The 22,014-nt window shown below is 27.3% G+C and overlaps 2 protein-coding genes across 2 annotated transcripts; one reads left to right on the top strand and one right to left on the bottom strand.

Annotated features, from left to right (window-relative positions):
* The first annotated feature begins 12,361 nt into the window (after positions 1 to 12,361).
* On the top strand, positions 12,362 to 15,478 carry LOC114177066 (probable serine/threonine-protein kinase PBL3). The gene is made up of 6 exons (XM_028062297.1): positions 12,362 to 12,582; positions 13,520 to 13,854; positions 13,937 to 14,072; positions 14,229 to 14,365; positions 14,631 to 14,754; positions 14,840 to 15,478. Exons 1-6 carry the CDS (start codon positions 12,522 to 12,524, stop codon positions 15,175 to 15,177), a joined length of 1,131 nt encoding a protein of 376 aa, XP_027918098.1. The 5' UTR covers positions 12,362 to 12,521; the 3' UTR covers positions 15,178 to 15,478.
* Positions 15,479 to 15,595: 117 nt separating this feature from the next.
* LOC114177067 (aldose 1-epimerase-like) lies at positions 15,596 to 17,560 on the bottom strand. Its single transcript, XM_028062298.1, has 5 exons — positions 17,309 to 17,560; positions 17,158 to 17,207; positions 16,622 to 16,745; positions 16,435 to 16,533; positions 15,596 to 16,320 (listed from the first exon to the last, which is right to left on the bottom strand). Exons 1-5 carry the CDS (start codon positions 17,478 to 17,480, stop codon positions 15,701 to 15,703), a joined length of 1,065 nt encoding a protein of 354 aa, XP_027918099.1. The 5' UTR covers positions 17,481 to 17,560; the 3' UTR covers positions 15,596 to 15,700.
* Positions 17,561 to 22,014: the final 4,454 nt, after the last annotated feature.

Genomic DNA, 22,014 nt, shown 5'->3' with positions numbered 1-22,014 from the left:
TTTTTATTCACTTATTTAATATTTAGTATTAAAAAAATTAAAAGATTAATATATATATATATATATATATATATATATATATATATATATATATATATATATATATATATATATATATATATATATATAGAAAATCAAACTTCTCCGTAAATATTTTTACCAGAGAATAATAAAAATACAAAAGATGAGCTTCTCCAAAAAAATTAAAGTAGATTATGTTTCATAATTTTTTTTTTTAATTTATACGTAAATAAATTTTAACATAAAAAATTTCTTTTCTTTTTCTCCTAAAAATTCTTACAGAAAAAATTGTTTAAACATATTCTAACTTCTTTTAATAAATTTTTAAGTTTTAGTTTGCTACATAACTTAAAAAACGGTTTATTATTATTTGGTAAAATATTTCTTCTTCATTTTATAGCATTTCAGGGACTCATTTACTAATTTTTTGAAATAATATTTTTCTTTTTGCATATAATACTAAACATTTCCTAGCTAATATCCAAATTTAATAATTTTAAAAAAATATTGAATTAAAATAAAGGTAGACTTAATTATCTTTTAAGTTTATAATAAAATTAAAAACTTTCAATCATGGTCAATTTTTCTAGTATATTGAGTATTCAACAAATTTAATTATTTTAAATGAGTTTTTACGGTTAAAAAATTAAATCTATTAAATACTCAATATACAATATACTTCAAAAATTTATCAGAGATTTAGTTGATATGAAACTTTTCAAATTTATTAAGAACTTAAAACATAGTTAAGATAAAAAGATATAATTTAATTATCTAAAAATATAAAATATATATTTCTTATATTTTCATTAGAGGTGAGATGATTAACTTCAAATAAATTATATTATAAATATATGATTAATAGTATTTAATGTTTGTATGTAAGGAAAACAAAATATATGTTTTACATAAGAATGGCAATAAATATGTGACTTTTTTAAAAAAAATTATTAAAATGACATGTTTTTCTTCAATATATAAATTATTTTAAATAATAATAATAATAATAATAATAATAATAATAATAACTTTAAGGATAGATTAACAACTAATAATGATATTTGTTTGAAAGATGATATTTTGAAAATATAAAAAGGACATATGTGTATTTGTATTTTTTTCAGTAAGAGTGTAACGTAGGTATACTAGTTTATATATAAATAATTACTTATGTACATCGAACTATTATTAATGTTTAATTAATATAGAAACCACCAAATTATTAAAAACATTAAAACATTTATCCAAGTTTTAGGTTAATAATTATATACATTAAATTGAATTAATTATTTTAAAATATTTGTATAAAATAACGTACATTATGTGTGGATACATGTACCTACAAATATATATATATATATATATATATATATATATATATATATATATATATATATATATATATATATATATATATATATAATTATTAAACACGTTTCACTAAAGACTAATACATCACACGCTGAAAACTCCATTAATGGAAGTTAACATCATTATACATGACGCGTTGAAAACTCTATTAATAAAAGCTTTGACATCAGTTTTTGTTCTTTTATATGCTACCATAGTTTCTTTTATTTATCATAAACAATTTTGATACAAAAAAAATTCTTCAACTTTTTATTACTTGAAAATATTATTAATCTGATTATAATATTAGGGAAACAAAACATATTTTAATTTATTATTATGTAATGTACTTTTATACTTAATATTGAGAGATTCAAGACTATAATTAGAAACATACGACCCATAAACAAGGTTACGGTATCTTGATCATAATTAGGCCTCACAAAAGAGAAAAAAACAACCATTAAAAACGCTCTATCTAAATATAGGTAAGGTAGTTGGTAATTTTTACGATCTGCATTTAGTAAATTAATTGAAACTGAAAATTTATTTAAATGTTAAAGTATCTTTACAGAAACCTAATTGACCGATCTATTAAAGATAGATGGTTGAAACCAGAACAATTACAATAACATTTTTAGATCACTACTTTCAAAAGCATAATACTTAATAATTAAGGATTTTTTTTTTATAATCTATCAAATATCTTCTTACTTAATACTATGAGAATTTGATATTCATGTCGTAAAATAATAAGAATAAAAAAAAGTCAAGTTGTCACTACAAGAAAATTTTTAAATAGTGATCGATTTTAATAATAAATAATGATTAGTAACTATAGTATCCAATTTAGATATTAATTTACAAAATCAAAAGTTATTAGTTACTAAAATAGTCATTATTATGAATAAAAAATTATAATTAGTCACAAAATTGGTCTTTAAAATTAATTACCTTAGTTTTGACTATCAAAGGATATTGGTCACTAAAAGTTAGTTATTTAGGTTTTAACTACTAAAATAACTTAATTTTTAAATTGGTCTCTAATTAATTAGTGACTAATTTAGTAACCAATTATAATTTTTTATTTATAGTAGTAATTATTTTAGTAACCAATAATTTTTAATTTTGTGAATGAATATCTAAATTGGTTACTACAATTACTAACTATTTTTTTTTTAAATTAGTTTCTAATTAAGGATTTTATTGTAATATACTTAAGATGAACCAATGACTTATGTACGTGGATCTGTCTGTTTCAGTTTTTTATTTTTTATTTTTTTAATGAATTTAAGATAAAGATAACATTGTATTCGTTTATCCTTTAGAACCCAAACAATATGGCTATGTTTAAATTTGTTTGTTGGGAGCATGTGAGTGGAGGTGGTAATTGGTGTGATTACTTGTCATACTATTATTGTAATGGGGCAATTGACCAAAAAATTGTTTCATATAGAATCAAAATAAAAATATCGAGTGATAAAATACAAAGATTTATAAATATCAAATTTTAAGATTTTAAATTAAAAATGATATTAATTTTTTAAATAAAACATAATTAATTCTTTTAATTTATTTTAATAAAAAAGTTCAAAATGTACCTCTAAAAAGTGCAATTTAAAATTAATTATGTTTATATATTAGAAGTTTCACATAATTAGAGATAAAATATACATGTAGATGCAAACCTTATTTTATATATCAGTTTTGTAAGATTGGGTTAGACTTAAAATTTACATAATATTAAAACTATATGAATTAGAATTTGTCCTAACAAAATTTTATATTTGTTAGATTTATTGTTCCACTCGTTATAAAACTATAAAAGAAGTATTGAAAATTCTGCATCAATTAAATATAAAACCATTTTAATATATATATATATATATATAAAAGGTCTATTTTTAATTCAGGATTTTGGGCCCAACCTTAGTTAAAAGGGGTTCAACTTAGTCACATGTTCCTTATTCATAAAACTTTTCAGTTTCTTCATTCTAGCTTTTTCTCTCTCAGTTTCCTTTTTTTCTCTCAAACTCACCCCTTTCCAGCCACTATTCCACATATTTTTTTTTCAATTCTAACTCAGTTTCTACCACTTCTTGAAGCAGAGACTGAAACTGGAACTTTTGCGGAGTTCTGATCGAAACGAACTGAACATTCCCTTTCTCCTGATAAGTCAACCCCAACTTCGCACTCTTTCATTTTTCGCCTCTGAAGTTTCATCTCTATCTGAGCTCGATCAAGGTCTCATGTTTTCTTCCCCTATGTTCTTGCATGTCAGCTTCTTAGATTCTATTTGGGTTTTCCAGTGCTTTCCACTTGGGGCTTTCTTCCCCTCGTGTTAGCGCCATTCAAGGTAAGGGAAGCTAAGACTTTACTATTTTTTTAAGTGTCTTGCATGTTTTTGGTCTTGAATCATGTTTAAAATGTTGGTTTGATGTTCGTGGTTGTGTTTTTTTAGTTTTGTTGGTTGGGATTTTTGGTTTTTGCATGTTGAAACCAGTGAAAACATGCTATTCTAGCTTAAGCAATAATTTTTAACTTAAGCGAGATCAGTTTAGCTTATGCAATATGCAATATTTTCTAGCTTAAGCGAGATCAGTCTAGCTTAAACGAGAATTCTCAGCTTAAGCGAGAATAGTAGAACTTCACTTTGCTCTCTATTCGAATTTTAGTTTAAACGAGAATTTTTAGCTTAAGCGAGTCAGTCTAGATTAAGCGAGCAGTCTAACTTAAGTGAGAATTGCCGCAAAATGTTAATTCCTTTTCTAACTTGTGATTGACTGAGTTAATGTTATAAATATGATGTATGAACCTATGCATGAATGATGTGGCATTTTTTTGACATGTACTTGATGTGTGTAGCATGGGATGATAATTATTTTAAGATAACATGTGGAATGTTGATGATGAAAGAGTTTCAAGGAAAATTCTTGGTGATGAGGTGGTTAGTGTATGCCTTAATACATGAGATGTCTAGACAAAGGAAGATATTTTGAATTCTGATAATCGTTCGCACCCATATAAAGTAGAATAAATTATATGGTGAGAGTGATAAGAGATTCTAGTCTTGGGACATGTTTGGGCCCAAACAACAACAAATCTTAACCAACATTGTTGGGGGAGCCAAAATAATACGTTCAAAATTTATATATTTAATTATTGTCACTAATATAATAAAAATGAATACATAATTTAATATAATCATAACTAAAAAAGAAATAAGACTACAAATGAATATACGGAAGAGTTGAATTTGTATACCTATTTAAAAAAAAAGACTAAAAAATAATTTTTCATAATGTATTAAAAAACTGAAAGACGTAAATACCAAGAGAAAATTCAATGATAATCAAACCACACTTAAGATCCAGTTATAAAAAACACACACTACAATATTTTTTTCTTTTATGTTCATAAAACAAAAAATTAATATACAAGCTCATTAAATAAATTAATATACAATTATTAAACTAATATTTCACTATCATGTGATACAAGGGAGAATTACCTTCTCCTTTATTTTTTCGAGAATGGAAGACAACAACTTATGTACGAGAGCAAAAATAGTAGATCTTTTTCTCTTCAGAAACAAAAGAAAATAGCTGAGAATGGGAGATGATAACAATTCATGAGAAACTCAAGTCATATAATGAACCACGGTTAAAACCCGGTTATAAAAAAACACACAGTAACATATTTTTACTTCTATATTCATAAAATAAAAATTAATATAAAAGAGACTTATTAAATAAATTATTAAAGTAAGATGAAAGAATTACCTCATTTTTTTCCTTCTCGTGAATGAAAGAGAACGAAGAGAAATAAGAGCAAAAAAATAGATATTTTTCTCTTAAAAAACAAAAGGAAAAATTTGAGAATAAGAAATGAAAACGATTTATAAGAAGCTCAAACCATAATGAACAATAATAATAAAAACATCTTGATAAATCTTTTTATTCTTTATTCTTTATTATGTTTGATTTTATATTTTATTATTTATTAACATTAATTATTATATTTATAAAAGAAATAAAATATTTAATTTAGTCATCATTAATTTATAATATATTATCTAATATCTATAATATATCATCTAATATCTACAATATAAAAAAATTTAAAATACCTAAAATTTAAAAAAAAAATTCAAATTTTTGGGGGGGCCATGGCCCCTCCTGCCACCACAAACATCTGCCACTGGGCCCAAGGCATAATGGGATTAACCTTGTGTGTGGTTAGGTGATAACCTCTTGTATCTAGACTCTGTAGAGTTTAGAAACCAACATAGGTGCATACTTCTTTTAGAATTCTATATCAAGTGCATAATTCGGATAATCGAGTGGAGAGTCAATTAATTGTTTAGATGAAGATAAGCATGTGAATTATTTTTTGGTTGTATGTTGCTTGTGTATCATACTTGTTTATTTAACTGTTAAAAATTATTTTCACTAGCTTACCTTTCTATATGTGTTTTGTATCTTGTTTGGCTTTTCTTTTTGCGATAATCACCATTATTGGTGGGAGCAGATGATGAGGCACCTGTTGATCTGGACTCGGGACTCGGTGTAGGGAGATATTGCTGTTTATCTTAGTCATTATAGCTAGTTTCCTTCTTTGAGCACCCTTTTATAAGAATTTCTTGTGTTTTGTTTTAGTATTCTATTTTGAGTAGTCTTTGAAAATCCCTAATGTAAAGTTCGGATGATTGTAATGGTGATTCTTTTGTACTCTCTATCTAGTGTTACTCAAAATATCAAATCGTTTTTTTTCAATAACTTTCGTCTATTAAATAGAATATTACAAATATATATATATATATATATATATATATATATATATATATATATATATATATATATATATATATATATATAAATGGAAACTAGAGATTTCAAACACACTTTTCCAAACCCACATCTTTAGTTTTGTGAAACCAATTATTTTATTTCACCAGGAATACAAAAGTCATAATATATACTTTTATTTAAATAAATATAATAAAATAAAAAATTTATGATGTCCCATCTTAAAAATGGCTCCACATAGAATTGTTGCATTGTGCTCTCCAAAAGGAACCGTCATCATAAAAACCTTTAATATTCTCAAATACCTTATGATTTCACATAAAATATTATGATGAAAAAACTGATATCTACGTGGAATCTTTTGTTGACTAACACTTACAAATACATTAATAACTGAATAAATATATTGAGAGTGCACAAAGTGTTTTTTTTTTTCAAATTCGAAATCAGCCGTTAGTTAAATATATTAACAGGCAATAATATTATAATTTGATTATGAACAAAATTAGTATACATTGTGTACAGACTCATAATTTTCATCTTTCAAATACAATTCATTTGATACATAAATAAATAAAAAAAGACATGGAAAAAAATGAGCACGCATAACTATATAAAATAATAAATTTATTTATAAAAAAATAAAAAAATTATAGAGCTACAAAATTAAGACAATATAAAATAGGAATTTATGGATTTGTATTTAATATGGAAAGTAACATCATCTCTGTATATGCATGTATTTTGAACTGCCATGTGGTTTTAATTTTCATAATCTTTTATTTAATAAGGTATTAACAATATAAGAAAAATAAATATTTGATTGAAAGTTAATAAAAATGTAAATTTCATTAATGTGAACTTTAGAACTAAAAAAATGAATACAATTTAATATGACTTTAGAGGAGAAAAATGTATTTAACTGATAAGATTATATATTTTTAATTTGAAATTATAGTAAATTATAACTATTTTAAGACTTACATATACTTTTAGGCTTTATTATGTTTAATAAAGTCTCTTTAAAAGTTTTATAGCTTGTTTGTCCCTCAATTTTTCGAAAGTAAACATTTTTAATCTATTGATAAAATATTTTTCAAATTTACATAAAATATTAAATTCTTCATAATAATAACAATGTTAGTTATATATTTACGTAAAACATTAACAATCTTATAAATTATAATTTTTAATATTATTATCAAGTAATTTTTTTTAATATTTTGTGTTAACATTTAAATAATATATTATGCTAAACAAAAATTATTTAATTTTGAAAATTTTAAAAATTAAATACTTTATTAAAATTTTATAACACCCAAAAGATAAAATTTGGTCGTCAATTTAAATAATAGCATAATGTAAAAAATGCATACGATTTCTCATATAAATATATATATATATATATATATATATATATATATATATAATTTTATAAAAATAATATTTAAAAAAATTGTTTAAAAAATAAGTCACTTAGTTATTTTGGAATGAAAGTAAAGTGTTCAATTAATTATTTTATTAAATAAATAAATATATTATTTATTATTTATTCTAAGTATAACATTATCATAAATTACAAAATGATATACACTCTTCATAAATTTTGATAAAAATATGAATCTTACAAAGCACATCACTCTTAAATCGAAATTAAAAATAAAAAATAAAAATGGTGTAAAATGATGAAACTATTTAAAATAGAATAGAATAAGATATCATTTAAAAAATATTTAAAAAACAGTACTTAAATTAAAAGTATTATGAAAAATTCAACAAACTGTAATTTTTTAAATAAAAATGTGAGTTATGGCAGTATTATGAAAAAAATCTAAATAATTTTAAGTACAAATTTTAATTTGAAATTTAAAGTACAATAAACTATAATTTTTCACTCTTTTTTAAGTTTTTTTTGTTCGTAACCACCTTCTGCATTGTGACTATTCATCTTATAGTAATTCCTTCACAATAAAGCAATAAAGTTTCACACAATATTTGATTTAGCGTCAATAGGACATTTAATTGATTTCACAATTAACTGAAAATTTTACGTTAATAAGAAGCAAATAATATTTGTTTTTTGGTCGAAGAATTGATTCCAACTTTTTCATAGGGTGGAAATTAGGGTCTGGCCCGTCAGACCGATTCGCAGGTCTGCAAAAAAAAATGCAGGACAGGTCAGGTAGTGAGCTCGCAGTGGCCCGATTCCATAAGCCTGTAGCCTGCGTGGACCGGCCCGCAAGCCCGCATAAAAGAAATTATACTTGCGTATATTAATTACTTTTTTATGGACTCTTGCATTAACGTTTCAATTATTGTATAACTGAACAAAACAAGTATTATGTATATTTTAATGTGCTAAAATTTAAAGAATACACTGTGTATGTCATAGTATGAATATGATGAAAATGTTGAATTATCAATTTATCATCCAATTCTCCAAAGTCTTCACTTAATTTTGTGAACTTCTTAAAGTTTTCCAATTTTTAAACATTGAAAGTTTTATCATAAAAATTAAAAAAATTAAAAAAAAAACGGGCCAGCCCATAGGTCCGCGGGCCAAGTGTGGAACGAAACGAACCAGTAATTGTAGCCCGCAAAAATTGTGCGGGACAAAACGGGTCAGCCGGCAATATACAGACCTTATGCGGGCCGAATCTAAATGGACCGGGCCGGCCACATTGCCACCGCTATTTCTCAACATGTTACCAAAGACACACTTAACCTGTCATTCATGTTCTTGAACTCACTCGAGATCACTCTCAAGTTTTTAATTTCTTCCTCTCTTTTAATGAATTGAATGTCACAAGACAATTTTATTTATGGGATTGAAGTTTGGTACAGACATTGTGTGATTGGTTTGGGTTTTAGAATTTTGAATATTTATTTCATGATAAAGTTAATGTTTGGTGCATGAGTTAGAGGGAGCGGTGACATCGAGTATATTATACCAATATATTTATAAAGTGTCACATTTGGACATTATCTGACCTGCATTTCACCATCATTTAGTGTGGAGATATATGGTTTTCAAATTTTTCCTAAACTAATGTATTTGAATTATAGTTTTCACTTTCTGTCACTCTCTATCTATGAATATATTTCTCATATTTTCAACTTATGTGAACAATAAAATTTAAAATAGAAAGAAGAAGCAAAAAATATCTAAAAAAAATAAATGCAATGAAAAAAGTAAGAATTACATATAAATGAGGGTTAAACCCAATAAATAAAATGAAGAAATATAAGTCAGTTGAATTAAGGGATAAAAAAGAGAGTTAAATTGAAACTCGGGATAGTTTATAAAAAGCACTAAATTCTTTCGATAGGAGAAGTAAATGTAGACGTCAAATAAACATTACATCTAATTAGAAACAATTTCAGAGACGATTTTTTCTATACACAAAACTAATTCATAATAAAAATTATTTTAGTTACCATTAAATATTTATTATAATAATTTTTATTAATAATAAAAATTATTTTAATTATTAATAAATTTTAATTTATAAATTGATATTTAAATTAGTTATTATATAATAATTAATTACTTTTTATCATTAAAATTACTCATTATTTAAAAAAAAAAAATTGCAATGGAACATTATAAATTAGTACCATTAATGTTTGAAGTAAGCTACATATCATCGGTGTCATTTCTCAAATCTAAATTTATTAGACATTTTACTCTTTTAAATTTTAAAAAGAGTTATAAGATTACTAAATTTTATGGAATGAGCAAAATACTGAGTGAGGAATAATACACTAATTTGCAGATCTTGCCAAGTTGGAGTTCCACCATAGCCACCACGAATCCAAGGCCGAGAAGTCATGGAAGATGATCGCAAGATCCTTGCAATTCATACTGGGTTGCAATGTGGAGTTGAGGATCACCGATACAATTTGTATTCTTTAGTTTATGTAGAATTCTTAAGTTGTAGAATTCTTTTGTTTACATACAATTTCATAGAGTAAGTCTTTTGGGATAATATTTGTTGTACAAATTAAGTTAATAAAATTGTTTTTCCTATAAATTGTATATTGGTATGTGTAGGTAAATAAATTAAGAACGGAGAAAAACTGAAAAATAAAAATAAATTAAAGAAAATGTTCACTTGATATCATCGCAACATTAAATTCTTTGCTTTTTTAATTCAGAAATCTACTAAGATTTAAATTTTCTGATCCACAACAATTTGTTGGTCCACAAGAGGACTTAAAATTTAAGTATGTTGGTCAACAATTAACATCACTCAAAACACAGTGACAACAACTTTTTACCATTTTGAATGTTCCCGAAATCAAGGATTCCATTATCGGTAAGTATAACATTCCTTAGATGATTGACAACGAAACCTCACATCATATGACAAAAAAATTATTTTGTTTGATAAATGTGAAAAAGATTACAATGACACCAGTGTGATTGTCGAATCGGAAGGATGTCATTCCTATGAAGGAGGGTGGTGTGATTTGGAGAGTGGTTTAAAGCTCGAGAATGTTCTATTTGTGTCTCAATTAACTTATAACTTAATTTCTATATCAAAATTAATTGATGCTTTCAATTGTATAGTTCAATTTACTAATGCATTATGTGTAATACAAGATTGTCAAGATATGGAGTTGATTTTTTTTTATTTATCAGCCAGAACACATATATTAATAGGAGGTAATTAAGTTACCTCAACACATAAACAATAAAAATTAAAAAAAAAAAAACTATGACTTTTTTTCATCATTTTTCACATAGCATAGTATCTCACAATCATCACAAAAGAAAAGACACAAAAATTACAAATAAAAGGCATATCCTTCGTGACTTTGCCTTGAATACAAAGCTTAAAAAATTTTGAGGTAGTATCTGCACAGAGTAAAAAGACATGGAGTTGATTTAAGCTTCTGAACGGATGTTGAGGTAGTATCTTCACATGGAGTTGTTATGGTGATGCAAGAAAAGAGTATATGGAGACAAATATGGGAAAGAAATGAGAAACAAAATTTCATTGACAAAATATAAAGTTTATCAACTTAACAACATGCATGAGGTACTTTTTTCCAACAGACATCGAAATTTTGTTCCGGTAGAAAAAGAACCTAAAACATTTTACAAAGGTACACAACTAGTAGATAATATTGTTATCATTATGGTTATTTATTTTATTATGAAATATATTATTAGTCTATTTATGGACATTATTTGATGGACATAATTATGAACATTATTTTATTATTAATTAGAAAATATATTTTTAACCTATATCTATGGATATAATGATCGATATTATTTGAGTTTTTAAGAATGATATTTTTGTCTTTATTTAGTTCATTGTATATGTATATATATTGGTGGCCTATGAATATAAAGTAGATGAATTTTCTTGTTCTAAAATTTATGATGGTATGAAAATTATGATCAGAGCTTATTTTCACGAAATTTGTTATTTGTTGAATTTATTGTTTAATTTGTTTTCGAATTCGTTATTGAACCACTTATTAATGTCTAGTACAATACATAAAATGTTATTCTTTGGTGCAAAGAGTATTTTAAAAGTTTCACATCAACTATGCAATATATATTACTTAAATTTTTATTTATTTTCAGCTTAAATACAATAAGCACCAATTAATAAATCAAATTATCCATGTATGCTACATAAAGAAGGGTAGGAGTTGAATCCTGAACTCGTTGAAATGGAGAAGACCATTTGAGACAAATTTATTCGTGGCTTTTAGCGTCCCAGAAGAGATTAGACCTTGAGAGAGAGAGAGAGTTATTTAAGGATTGAAAAAAGTAATTTAAAAAAAGTAACGATATAAACATTTAATTACTATTTACTATACTTTTTTTCTTCCTTCTTTGTCTTTGCTTGTGTTAAATAGACTTATTAATATTTTCCGAGATAAGGGTGCCTAAACAGACAAATAACTGTCCCTCTATTTATGCTGAGATTCCACCATTTGACCTTTGCAATGACTTCAAATTACCAAAAAAGTCATAGAGACACTGTTAGTTACCAAAAACTAGCGAGGGCATTTATAGAATAAACTAGTTCGATTGTGGAGGATGTTTGTCCTGGTGGCAACCTATGAAAATAACATGTTTGTCCTTAGTTATCTGTCTCCAAACGTTTATATATACGTAAAACTAAGACAACTCAACACTATAATCTGGTTCTCTTGTTTTTCGTGTTCTTCTCTGGAAACACGTACGGGAGAAGAACAAGATGCAAAAGAGAACCACGTGAAACAAAGCATTTGGAGATTGGCGTAGATATCACGTTGCATGTTGAATCGTCCTTTATTCTTTCTTGGGTTTTTAGAAAGGGCTAATTGTTTCCTCTGATGGGAAATTTCTGTGCTCGCTGCAAGAATGATGGCAATTTGAATCCCCACACATGTTCTGGTAGCATTTTCCATAATTAATTTCTATTAATTGTCACTGTTTCGGGAGCGTATGTAGGGGTGTGTTTTCTTTTGGTTTTCTCGTATAACTCCTTAATGGATATTTGAAGAAAAAGAAAATGGTTGTGGATTTGATAATTTGTTTTGTTATTATTCATCGTGATCATGCACGAATATATATATTTTTTTAAACATGACGCTTCCCGTGAAATAGAACATAAATGTAATTAGATTGCACAGCCATCGGAATTGTTTTATTCTACTTGACCAGCTCCTCTTTATTTGGTTTCTCATGCTTAAGAGATTTGGCTCAATTTATAGAGTCATAATGGATTCTCATGAATTGAATCCTCATCTTCTTTGTTTTTCTAGACAATAACGAATGTTAAAGGAAACCATCGAAGAACTAAGAATATTTCGTGACCAATCTGGGGTCCTTTATTAATCATACCACATAGCTCTATGAAAATGGTCATCCAAAGCATATATAGTTGCATGAAATAATCCCAGTTGATAGTAAATGTTCTTTATTATAGAAAGTATATAGGTTGGGCTAACTAACGAAACAATCTCCTTCTCCCCGTTTGTTTTATGCTTGCAAACTTTCTTTGGAGACTCTTGGGAACATGTGAAGAGATTTTTTTATTTTTTATTTATAAATACTCTTAAAAAGAAATAAAATTAACCTAAGTATTCTATAAACTAAGCCAAATTTTGAAGAAGCTAATAGAAAAATAACTTTCATAAACTAACCTACACATAAATTAAGTCTAGTTTATAAACCATATGTGATTTTATTTTATTTTTCTTCTAGAAAGCAACCCTAATTAATTATGCATCTCATGTCATAAATTTTGTGCAGATGTTTCTTTTTTTCTGTTACAAAAGAAAAATGTTGTCTTTTCACTGAGATGAAAATAATTTTTTAAATGTTACAGAAGTTCCCAGTAGAGGCACCCAGTTGTTCGTTCATTCAAATCCAAACGGGTATGGACACGTTGAGGGAGGGAAACCTGAGATTCTTCCTACTCCAAGATCTGTAGGGGACATACTTTCATCCCCACATTTAAAACCCTTCACATTATGTGATCTTAAGAAGGCCACAAGAAATTTTGAGCCTTATAATCTTATTGGAGAAGGAGGATTTGGAAATGTTTACAAGGGGAGGATTAATGAAACTAAATCCTTCGGGGGTACAATTTCTGGATCTGGAACAGATGTAGCTGTTAAGAGGCTTAAGCCTGATGGCTTTCAAGGGCACAAGGAGTGGCTGGTAGGTTTCTTCCACAGGCCTTTAACCCTACTCCTTTTGTTTTATATGGATCAAAGTTCATAATAGTTCTCTTTCTTTGCAGTCTGAAGTCAATCATCTTGGCCAACTTCACCACCAGAATCTCGTCAAACTTATTGGATACTGCGTGGAAGGAGAGAACCGACTTCTAGTGTATGAGTACATGCCCAACGGAAGCTTGGAAGATCATATATTTCGCAGTATGTTTATGCCCTTGTTAGATTAGGTTTCAGAAACTAAAACACTTCCAACTTGTTTGTGCTATGATTTAACATTAATCAAGAAATCCAAACGTTTCTTTGAACTGTGCCACTGCTGTGTTGCAATTTGATCAACCATGGAACTGTAAATTGCAGAGGGCAGAAAACCACTTCCCTGGGCTACAAGAATCAAGATTGCTACGGGTGCTGCTCGAGGTCTTTCCTTCCTACATGACTCTAAGCAACAAATTATCTACCGTGATTTCAAGGCTTCTAACATTTTGATAGATTCAGTACGTTGGTTAAACTTGCATTGCACATTTTGGGAAAAATGCTTGCAAATACTGTATGGTGGTGCCTTCATTTAGCCATCTTTATTTCCTATCAGTTCTATTGTTTTCCCTCTTACTTTTTTTTTTTTCTGAGATTTTTAAATAGAATGTGTTCCTAAATTTAACACACTCGTCCAATTTGAAATACTGATTCGAAGTACATTTATAACTTCAGTGTTCTCGTAGTCAATCATTTTAACTTTAAAACGTTTTCATACAAATTCAGGAATTTAATGCAAAACTGTCAGACTTTGGATTGGCCAAAGCAGGGCCCACTGGTGATCATTCTTATGTCTCCACTCAAGTTCTGGGCACTCACGGCTATGCTGCTCCTGAATACATTGCTACAGGTTTGTGTTTTTTCTTAAATGCTTTTTTAATTTTAGATTTTGTGATTGAGATATCTTAGGAACAATGCGTTTTTTGTTTGATCAGGTCGGTTGACATCAAGGTGTGATGTGTATAGCTTTGGGGTTGTGCTATTGGAAATATTATCAGGACGGCATGCTATTGATAACACAAAATCTGGAGTGGAGCGTAATCTGGTAGAATGGGCAAGACCCTATTTGGGTGATAGGAGGAAGTTGTTCCGGATTATGGATACCAGATTAGAAGGGCAATACCCGCAGAAGGCAGCTTATACAGTTGCAATAATTGCGTTACAGTGTATTTCTGATGCCAAGAGTAGGCCACAAATGTCCGAGGTTTTGTCTGCTTTAGAACACCTTCCATCCACTAGACGTTCAGCTAGCCCCACACAAACCCATACATAGTTCTCTTTCAGACACCAAATAGAGAGTTTTCAAATCCCAAAGAGAGAAAATAAGTTGGTATGTTATCTCTTCCTCCCCTTTCATGGGTACTGTTTGTTAATTAGGTCCCGTGAGTGGGTTAGTGACGGATAGCTACATAACCCTTATTCTCGATCAGGGGAATCACTTTGCTCTTTCCATCATATATGACACCATTCTTCTTGCAACACATGTAAATGTTTTTTGGTTTATTTTCTAAGATATTTCTCATATTTCAACATAAAATGACATAGGAAAAAATTCCGTATCACATTCCACCCTCAAAGACCATCATATCCTAACATAAAAATATAAAGGGAAGCGAATGAAACTTAAACCTTAGGCAACAATTCTTGAAATCTATTCAAATTTAAATAAATAGGAAGCAAACTCAAGAGAATAACTAAAGAAGATATAAATTCATTATTCGCTCAAGGTAAGTACATGTACTGCATTCCACCCTAGCTAGTTTGTAAAGCTATTTGTAATTCTGAAATCCACTTAGCTAGCTAGCTGTGAATCTGTAAAGCATGATGTGCTCGTAAGTCTCCCCAGGCTTCACAATCTGTGTTGGAAAATAAGGGTGATTCACAGAATCCGGGAAACCCTGTGTCTCCAAGGCAATGGCAGCAAACTTGTGGTATATGGCCCCATGCTTGCCTTTGGTACCATTCAACTGGCCACTAGTATAGAACTGCATACCGAGTTGGTTTGACCACAGCTCCATGTTCCTCCCAGAGACAGGGTCTCTCACTACCGCAGCCTTGCTTAACTGCTTTTGGAAGCTTTTGTCCAGCACATAGTTCATATCATATAGATCCGGAAGCTCACGAATGTGGGTTACAACTTTTTTTGGTTCAAGGAAATCATACGGGGTGCCCTTTACAGATCTGGTTTCGCCGGTGGGAATGAGAACCTTGTCCACGGGTGTGATGTATGAACCAAAGATCTGAACATTGTGAGAAAGAATGTCACCACTGTTGTGTCCCCCAAGGTTCCAGTAAGTATGCTGCGCAAGATTCACTGGTGTGGCTTTATCCACTGACTTCGCAATCATTTTCACAGCCAGTTGGTGTGCTCCTATTAGCTTGTAAGTCACTTGGACTTTAAGTTTTCCAGGAAACCCTAGCAAATTTAACCCAAAATATCTTTACAATGTGCCTAATTTTCTTAAGAATTTGTAAGTTTCAAAAACGTTATCCTATGAAGCCAAGCCAAATGACATAGTCTAGTTAGTACCTTGTTCGTTTTCGTGACTGTGATAGCTAAATGTTACATGACTGTGTTTCTTGTGGGATTCCACTGACCATATAACGTCACTGAAGCCTCTTGTGCCACCTGATTCATAAGAATAAATGGTTCGGTAGACAATTAAGTGAAAAATGATCAGAAAGTTGAAATCGAAAGTATTAACATTGATATATACCGTGAAGTGTGTTCCCGTGATCATTTGCGGGTAAGTGGTAGGTTTTGCCATCCAAAGTGAATTTAGCTCCTCCAATCCTATTGGCCACTCGTCCAATCAGAGCCCCGAAATAAGTTGTGTCATTCTACAACAAATTTTAAGATCATAAGTTTGAGAAATCTCACTGCAATATACAATATTTTCTAATGATAGTCCTAATAAACAAACAACAAAATCATTATACATTGAGTGTACTTTATGAAGAGTTAATATCAATATTTCAATAGGAGATAAAATACAATAACGCGAAATGTAGATACCGCCCAACTTAATTTTTGTAATCAGATCTTAAATCGGAAAAAGTATTGGATTGATCAGACACTAGAGAACAAATCAATAAATAAACCAAAAGCTTCAACCAAAAACAAAGAGCAAGGAAAAGGGACAAAATCATTATAGTTTCTTAACTTGAGTATCTCTTAACTGAGAATCAGACATTTCTTGTTTTTTGTTTTTCTTCTTTTTCAATTAGCCAACTGAACCAGAATTAATCCTACCTTGTAAGAATCAATGGAATCATAGCCAAGAACAATATCAGCTAGTTTCCCTACAAAGAAAGTCACAAGTTACATGCTTGTCTGATTGGGTAACATAGAAAGAAATCAATAATCAATAAGTAAAGAATGTTGGGGAGAAGACAATACAAACCGTGTTTATCAGGTGTTACGACAGACAGAATTGTAGCACCATAATTTGTGAAATTCAGCTTGAAATTTCCTCTCTTCAATTCATAGAACCCAATTTTCTTATGATTGCCATGAGCCTGAACAAGGAACAGAAGCCCCAAGAGAAAACATAACACCAACAACACCTTAGTCATGGTTCAGTGGATCTAATGCTTTTCTGTAAATTATGATCCTACCTCAGGATTTATATATGGAGGGAGCCAAACAAATAAAAAGTTTCAATTAAAAGAAAACATAAAAGAGAAGATAAGTATAAATTTCCATCTAAGGTATTAATTAAATAACTTTAAATTTGCATTAATTAGGATACATTATAAATGAGTAGTTCCGTTTCTCGAAAACATTGTCTTAGTGCTCACGGAATTTCCGATCACTTGATTTTAGAAAAAGTCAATCAAACTCATGATTAGAATAACTAGTTATTAAATTAATTTAGTTAACAATATTAAAATTATTCTAATTTTGTGTTTTTAAAATGCCTTTAATATAAATTTGATGAGACATATAATTTTTTTCCAAATATTAATACTTTTAATATGTTTATTTAGTAACATGCATATTTATTGATGGTAATAAACAAATATTTAAGATGTTTTCTTTAATCTTTATAAGGTTAGAATTTGAAAGAGTTAAATACATTAACATATTTTAAAAAAGGACCTTGTACAGTATTAAAAGGTATCTTAGAAACTAAAAAATGTTAAAAAAGATGGAAAAGAACATTCCTTTTATGCTTATTTAAAAAATTATAAGACAGAAGAGAATAAATAAAATAGTTACAGCATTAAATTATACAAATGGGAAAGTAAAAAGTGTAAGGAAAAAGAATTATACATAAATGAATATATGTAATTGATTATTATAATTTAGAATTAATTAAGTTTGAAATTGAGTACTTGTTGGTTGTTGGTTTCTTAAGTACTTCAAATTTATATATTTTATGATTATTTTTTTTATCGACTAATTTTTTTATTAATTAGATGATGCGGTTGTTATTATATATATATATATATATATATATATATATATATATATATATATATATATATATATATATATATATATATATATATATATATTGTCACCTTCTTACTTATCTCCAATTCTTAAAAAAATGAGAAGTTTTGTAATTAATATAAATAATTATTAGTATATTTAGAATATAATTATTAGAAGAAATAGTTTAATAATTATATTCTAATAATATTTTAAATAATTATATTTTATTTAATACTTGAATCCTTGAATAATGATTAATTTTAGTGACAATAAATAGTTAATTACTACTAATTTAGATATCAATTTATAAATTAAAAATTATTGATAAATAAAATAGTTTTGAAAAATTATAATTGGTAACTAAATAGTTTTATTATGAATTGATTACTAAAAAAATCCTTGAATAATGACCGATTTAGTGATAAAAATAATTAATTACTATGGTGGCTAATTTAGATATCAATTTATATTATAAACTAAAATAGTTTATATATATATATATATATAAATTGGTCTCTAAATTAGTAATTAAAATAGCTTCTATTATGAATTAGTCTTTAATTTGGTCACTAACATTAGTTATCAAGATTTTATCTAGAGAATGAATTGGTCTCTAATTAAGAAATTAATCTCTAAATTGGTCTATCCACACCTTTTGTCATTAAAATTGGTATTATGTAAGAGTTTTCTTGTAATGCATCATTAGTTGAGATAAATATAGTTAATTATTACCCATTAAGATTAAATGTATAAATTGTATATTAAATATTTTTAATGCAAAACTTAAAACATAATTATTATTTAAGTGAATCATATTAGTTTATTATTATTGTTAATTTATTATTCGTAGTAACCATCCTTAATTTCTAAAACTTAACATTTTAGAAATTGAAATTTATGCTTTAAATATGAAAGTAATCATCTTTATGTATAATTGAAATCTATTTTATTTTAAGAATATTTTTTTAACGTAAAATCTTTTTAACTAGTCTTGAGCGAAACTTTATTAGTATTATTGTGTAAGTGTAACATTACATAACATTCTTTTTTTTTCCTACTTTTCTTTCTTTTTCTTAAAATAAAGAAATACAAAAATGTAAAATGCTTATAATATAATTAATGTACGTTTGTTATTTATTATTAATAATACATTATTTTGTAAATATATGTGATTATTGTAACACTCCGGATTAGTAAACTACTCTTCTAATTTGAAGTATTTTAAATTTCACATTAAGTCCAATAACTAAATAACTAAATAGTAGATGGCTATGTATTAAAATATGCCACATAAGTTCCGTAATAACTTTTCTTAAACATAAATATATTCTAGATTTGGAGGAAATCGGTAATACATAAAAGAAACTATACATAAGCAACTCATATATATCTATATTATTCCTGAACTATTTTACTATTGAGGATTTTTACTTGCACTTTTTTCTCTTTATGTATAATATACGATCATTGCAGATGGATAATCTCTTTATGTATAACATATAATCATTGCAGATGGATAAACTGCAAAAAAAAAAAACAAGGATAAGCAAGAGTTATTAAAATTATAATAATAGTTCATCATTATGACAATAACAAAAGATCATACATATAATTGTTTTCACATATCAAATTTATAACACAAATCAAGAAAATGCTACAACTATAAAGATTCTCACGGTGTTCCCTCGATATGTACACGTAGACTCACAATTCTACGTGAAAAAGGGTTTCCCTTGACTCTAATGAGTATTTTTATCCTCTGTCCAAATAAAAAACAATACCAATTTAGTCAAAATGATTCATTAGATGTTAGAGATATATTTGGTTTTTATATTATAATTTTTTGTTATAATTTTCTATTATGTTATTATTTTCTGTTGCTTGTATTTTGTCTTTATATACAAGCATAATTCACTTATGTAATTAACTCATTCTCATATTTTCAATAAAGTATCTCTCTTCCAACCCTCCCTTAACTGATGATATTAGATGAAATATACCTTCCACATCTTTCGCCCTTTGCCACTTTACCTCTGATGAGTTTTGTTTCTCCTCACCCTATATTTCTGCATCTTGAAAAAAAAAGAAATGATGTATTTATTCTTTTATATCTCTTTCTTGTTAATAACAATTATCAACCATATGAAAATCTGATTGTACAATTTTTCAGCAATGGAAATTTGTTTGTACAATTTTCTAATCTGATTATATTGCATGTCTGTACAAGGTTCTCCAATTTCTCAAGGTTTTCTCCAATTTCTTAAGGTTCTCCATTCTCAATCTCTTAGGGATCTCTATCTCTCAATGATCTCCATCTGACTATGTTCCAAACTTGTTACTTTTAAGTTTGACTTTCATAATTTTCATGCCCACCTGGAGAGGGGTGTTAGAGATACTTTTGATATCTTTCCGTTATTATCTTCTGTTGCTTGTATTTTCTCTTTATATACAAGCATAATTCACTCATGTAACTAACACATTCTCATATTTTTAATAAAGTATTTCGGATGTCACTGTCTAGATCCAACCCAAAATTCACAACTAAGAGAATTCAACAACTTAAAACACAGATCGATGGATTCAAAACATGCAATACACCAACATTCAATTCACATATTGATAAACAATTAATTCATACCTAAACAATAAATAATTGCAAGAAAATTTTATTGTTACTAATATTTTTGTGCAATATTAATTTGAGAGTTAAATGTTATCTTTGGATAAACAATTTATTGTACATTTATTTTATTGATTACAAATTATTTTATTTCTAAAATCAAATTTATTACAATTGACTCTTAAGTATCTCTCTTCTACCTATACATACCCCTTTTTGCATGGGAAATACACACAACAAAAAAGTATAGTTCATATAAAATTGTTCTCTCTTCTTCTCTATATTATCTTTTAAAACAATGGTTGTTGTATCTTGGACGATCTGACTGGTTGTTGTATCTTGAGAGAGAAATGCACAAAAAATTGTTTTGCCCTATGCACCCAAGGGCTTTTATATCTAAGAACAACGCTCCGCCCTTAACCCAAACTATTTCTATTACTTTCTTCAATTATAATTGTATGATATTTTTCTTTTATTTGTTTGACTGAATCTTTTATATATATATATATATATATATATATATATATATTAATAATTTTATTTTTTATTTTTTATTGCTTAATTTTATATTTTATTATTTATTAACATTATAATTTATAATATATATATATATATATATAATTTAATTTTCATAAATAAAATATATTGCATATAATTTAAAAAAAAAAAATGGGGGAGGGGGGCATGCCCTCCTACGGATCAACTAAGATCCGCCTTGATGCCACAAATATGATGTGCAACCAATGGGCAATGGATTATTAGATAAACTTCATCATTTATAACATCTTTCTCACACTTTATAAGAAAAAAGAATGATCAAATATGCAAACTCATTGGAAATAACCTTCCTTTTTAGTAGTTGATCACGCATTTGAATGTTGTTATACAAGACTTTTTAGACAAATACAATTATTCTTTTACGATGTTTTAACTTCCAACAAGAGAAACTTTACGATTACTTTTCAATTATAAATCATCTAACCAAGACTCCTCCTACGACAAACATACTCTTTTCTTAGGAATCAACCACCATCCATTAAAACACGATC

The sequence above is a fragment of the Vigna unguiculata genome, chromosome 3, assembly GCF_004118075.2.
Source record: "Vigna unguiculata cultivar IT97K-499-35 chromosome 3, ASM411807v1, whole genome shotgun sequence".
Lineage (NCBI taxonomy): Eukaryota > Viridiplantae > Streptophyta > Magnoliopsida > Fabales > Fabaceae > Vigna > Vigna unguiculata.
Note: the sequence above shows the minus strand (reverse complement) of the source record. Positions and strands in the feature narration are given on the sequence as shown.

Bases quoted from the DNA above. Each gene is read 5' to 3' on its own strand.
- LOC114177066 (XM_028062297.1), top strand. From the start codon at position 12,522: ATGGGAAATTTCTGTGCTCGCTGCAAGAATGATGGCAATTTGAATCCC. The intron at 14,073-14,228 runs GTATGTTTATGC...TGTAAATTGCAG, and splicing joins GGAAGATCATATATTTCGCA to AGGGCAGAAAACCACTTCCC. The intron at 14,755-14,839 runs GTTTGTGTTTTT...TTGTTTGATCAG, and splicing joins TCCTGAATACATTGCTACAG to GTCGGTTGACATCAAGGTGT.
- LOC114177067 (XM_028062298.1), bottom strand. From the start codon at position 17,480: ATGACTAAGGTGTTGTTGGTGTTATGTTTTCTCTTGGGGCTTCTGTTC. The intron at 16,746-17,157 runs GTAGGATTAATT...AATTTGTTGTAG, and splicing joins ATTCCATTGATTCTTACAAG to AATGACACAACTTATTTCGG. The intron at 16,321-16,434 runs GTACTAACTAGA...TAAATTTGCTAG, and splicing joins CAGTCACGAAAACGAACAAG to GGTTTCCTGGAAAACTTAAA.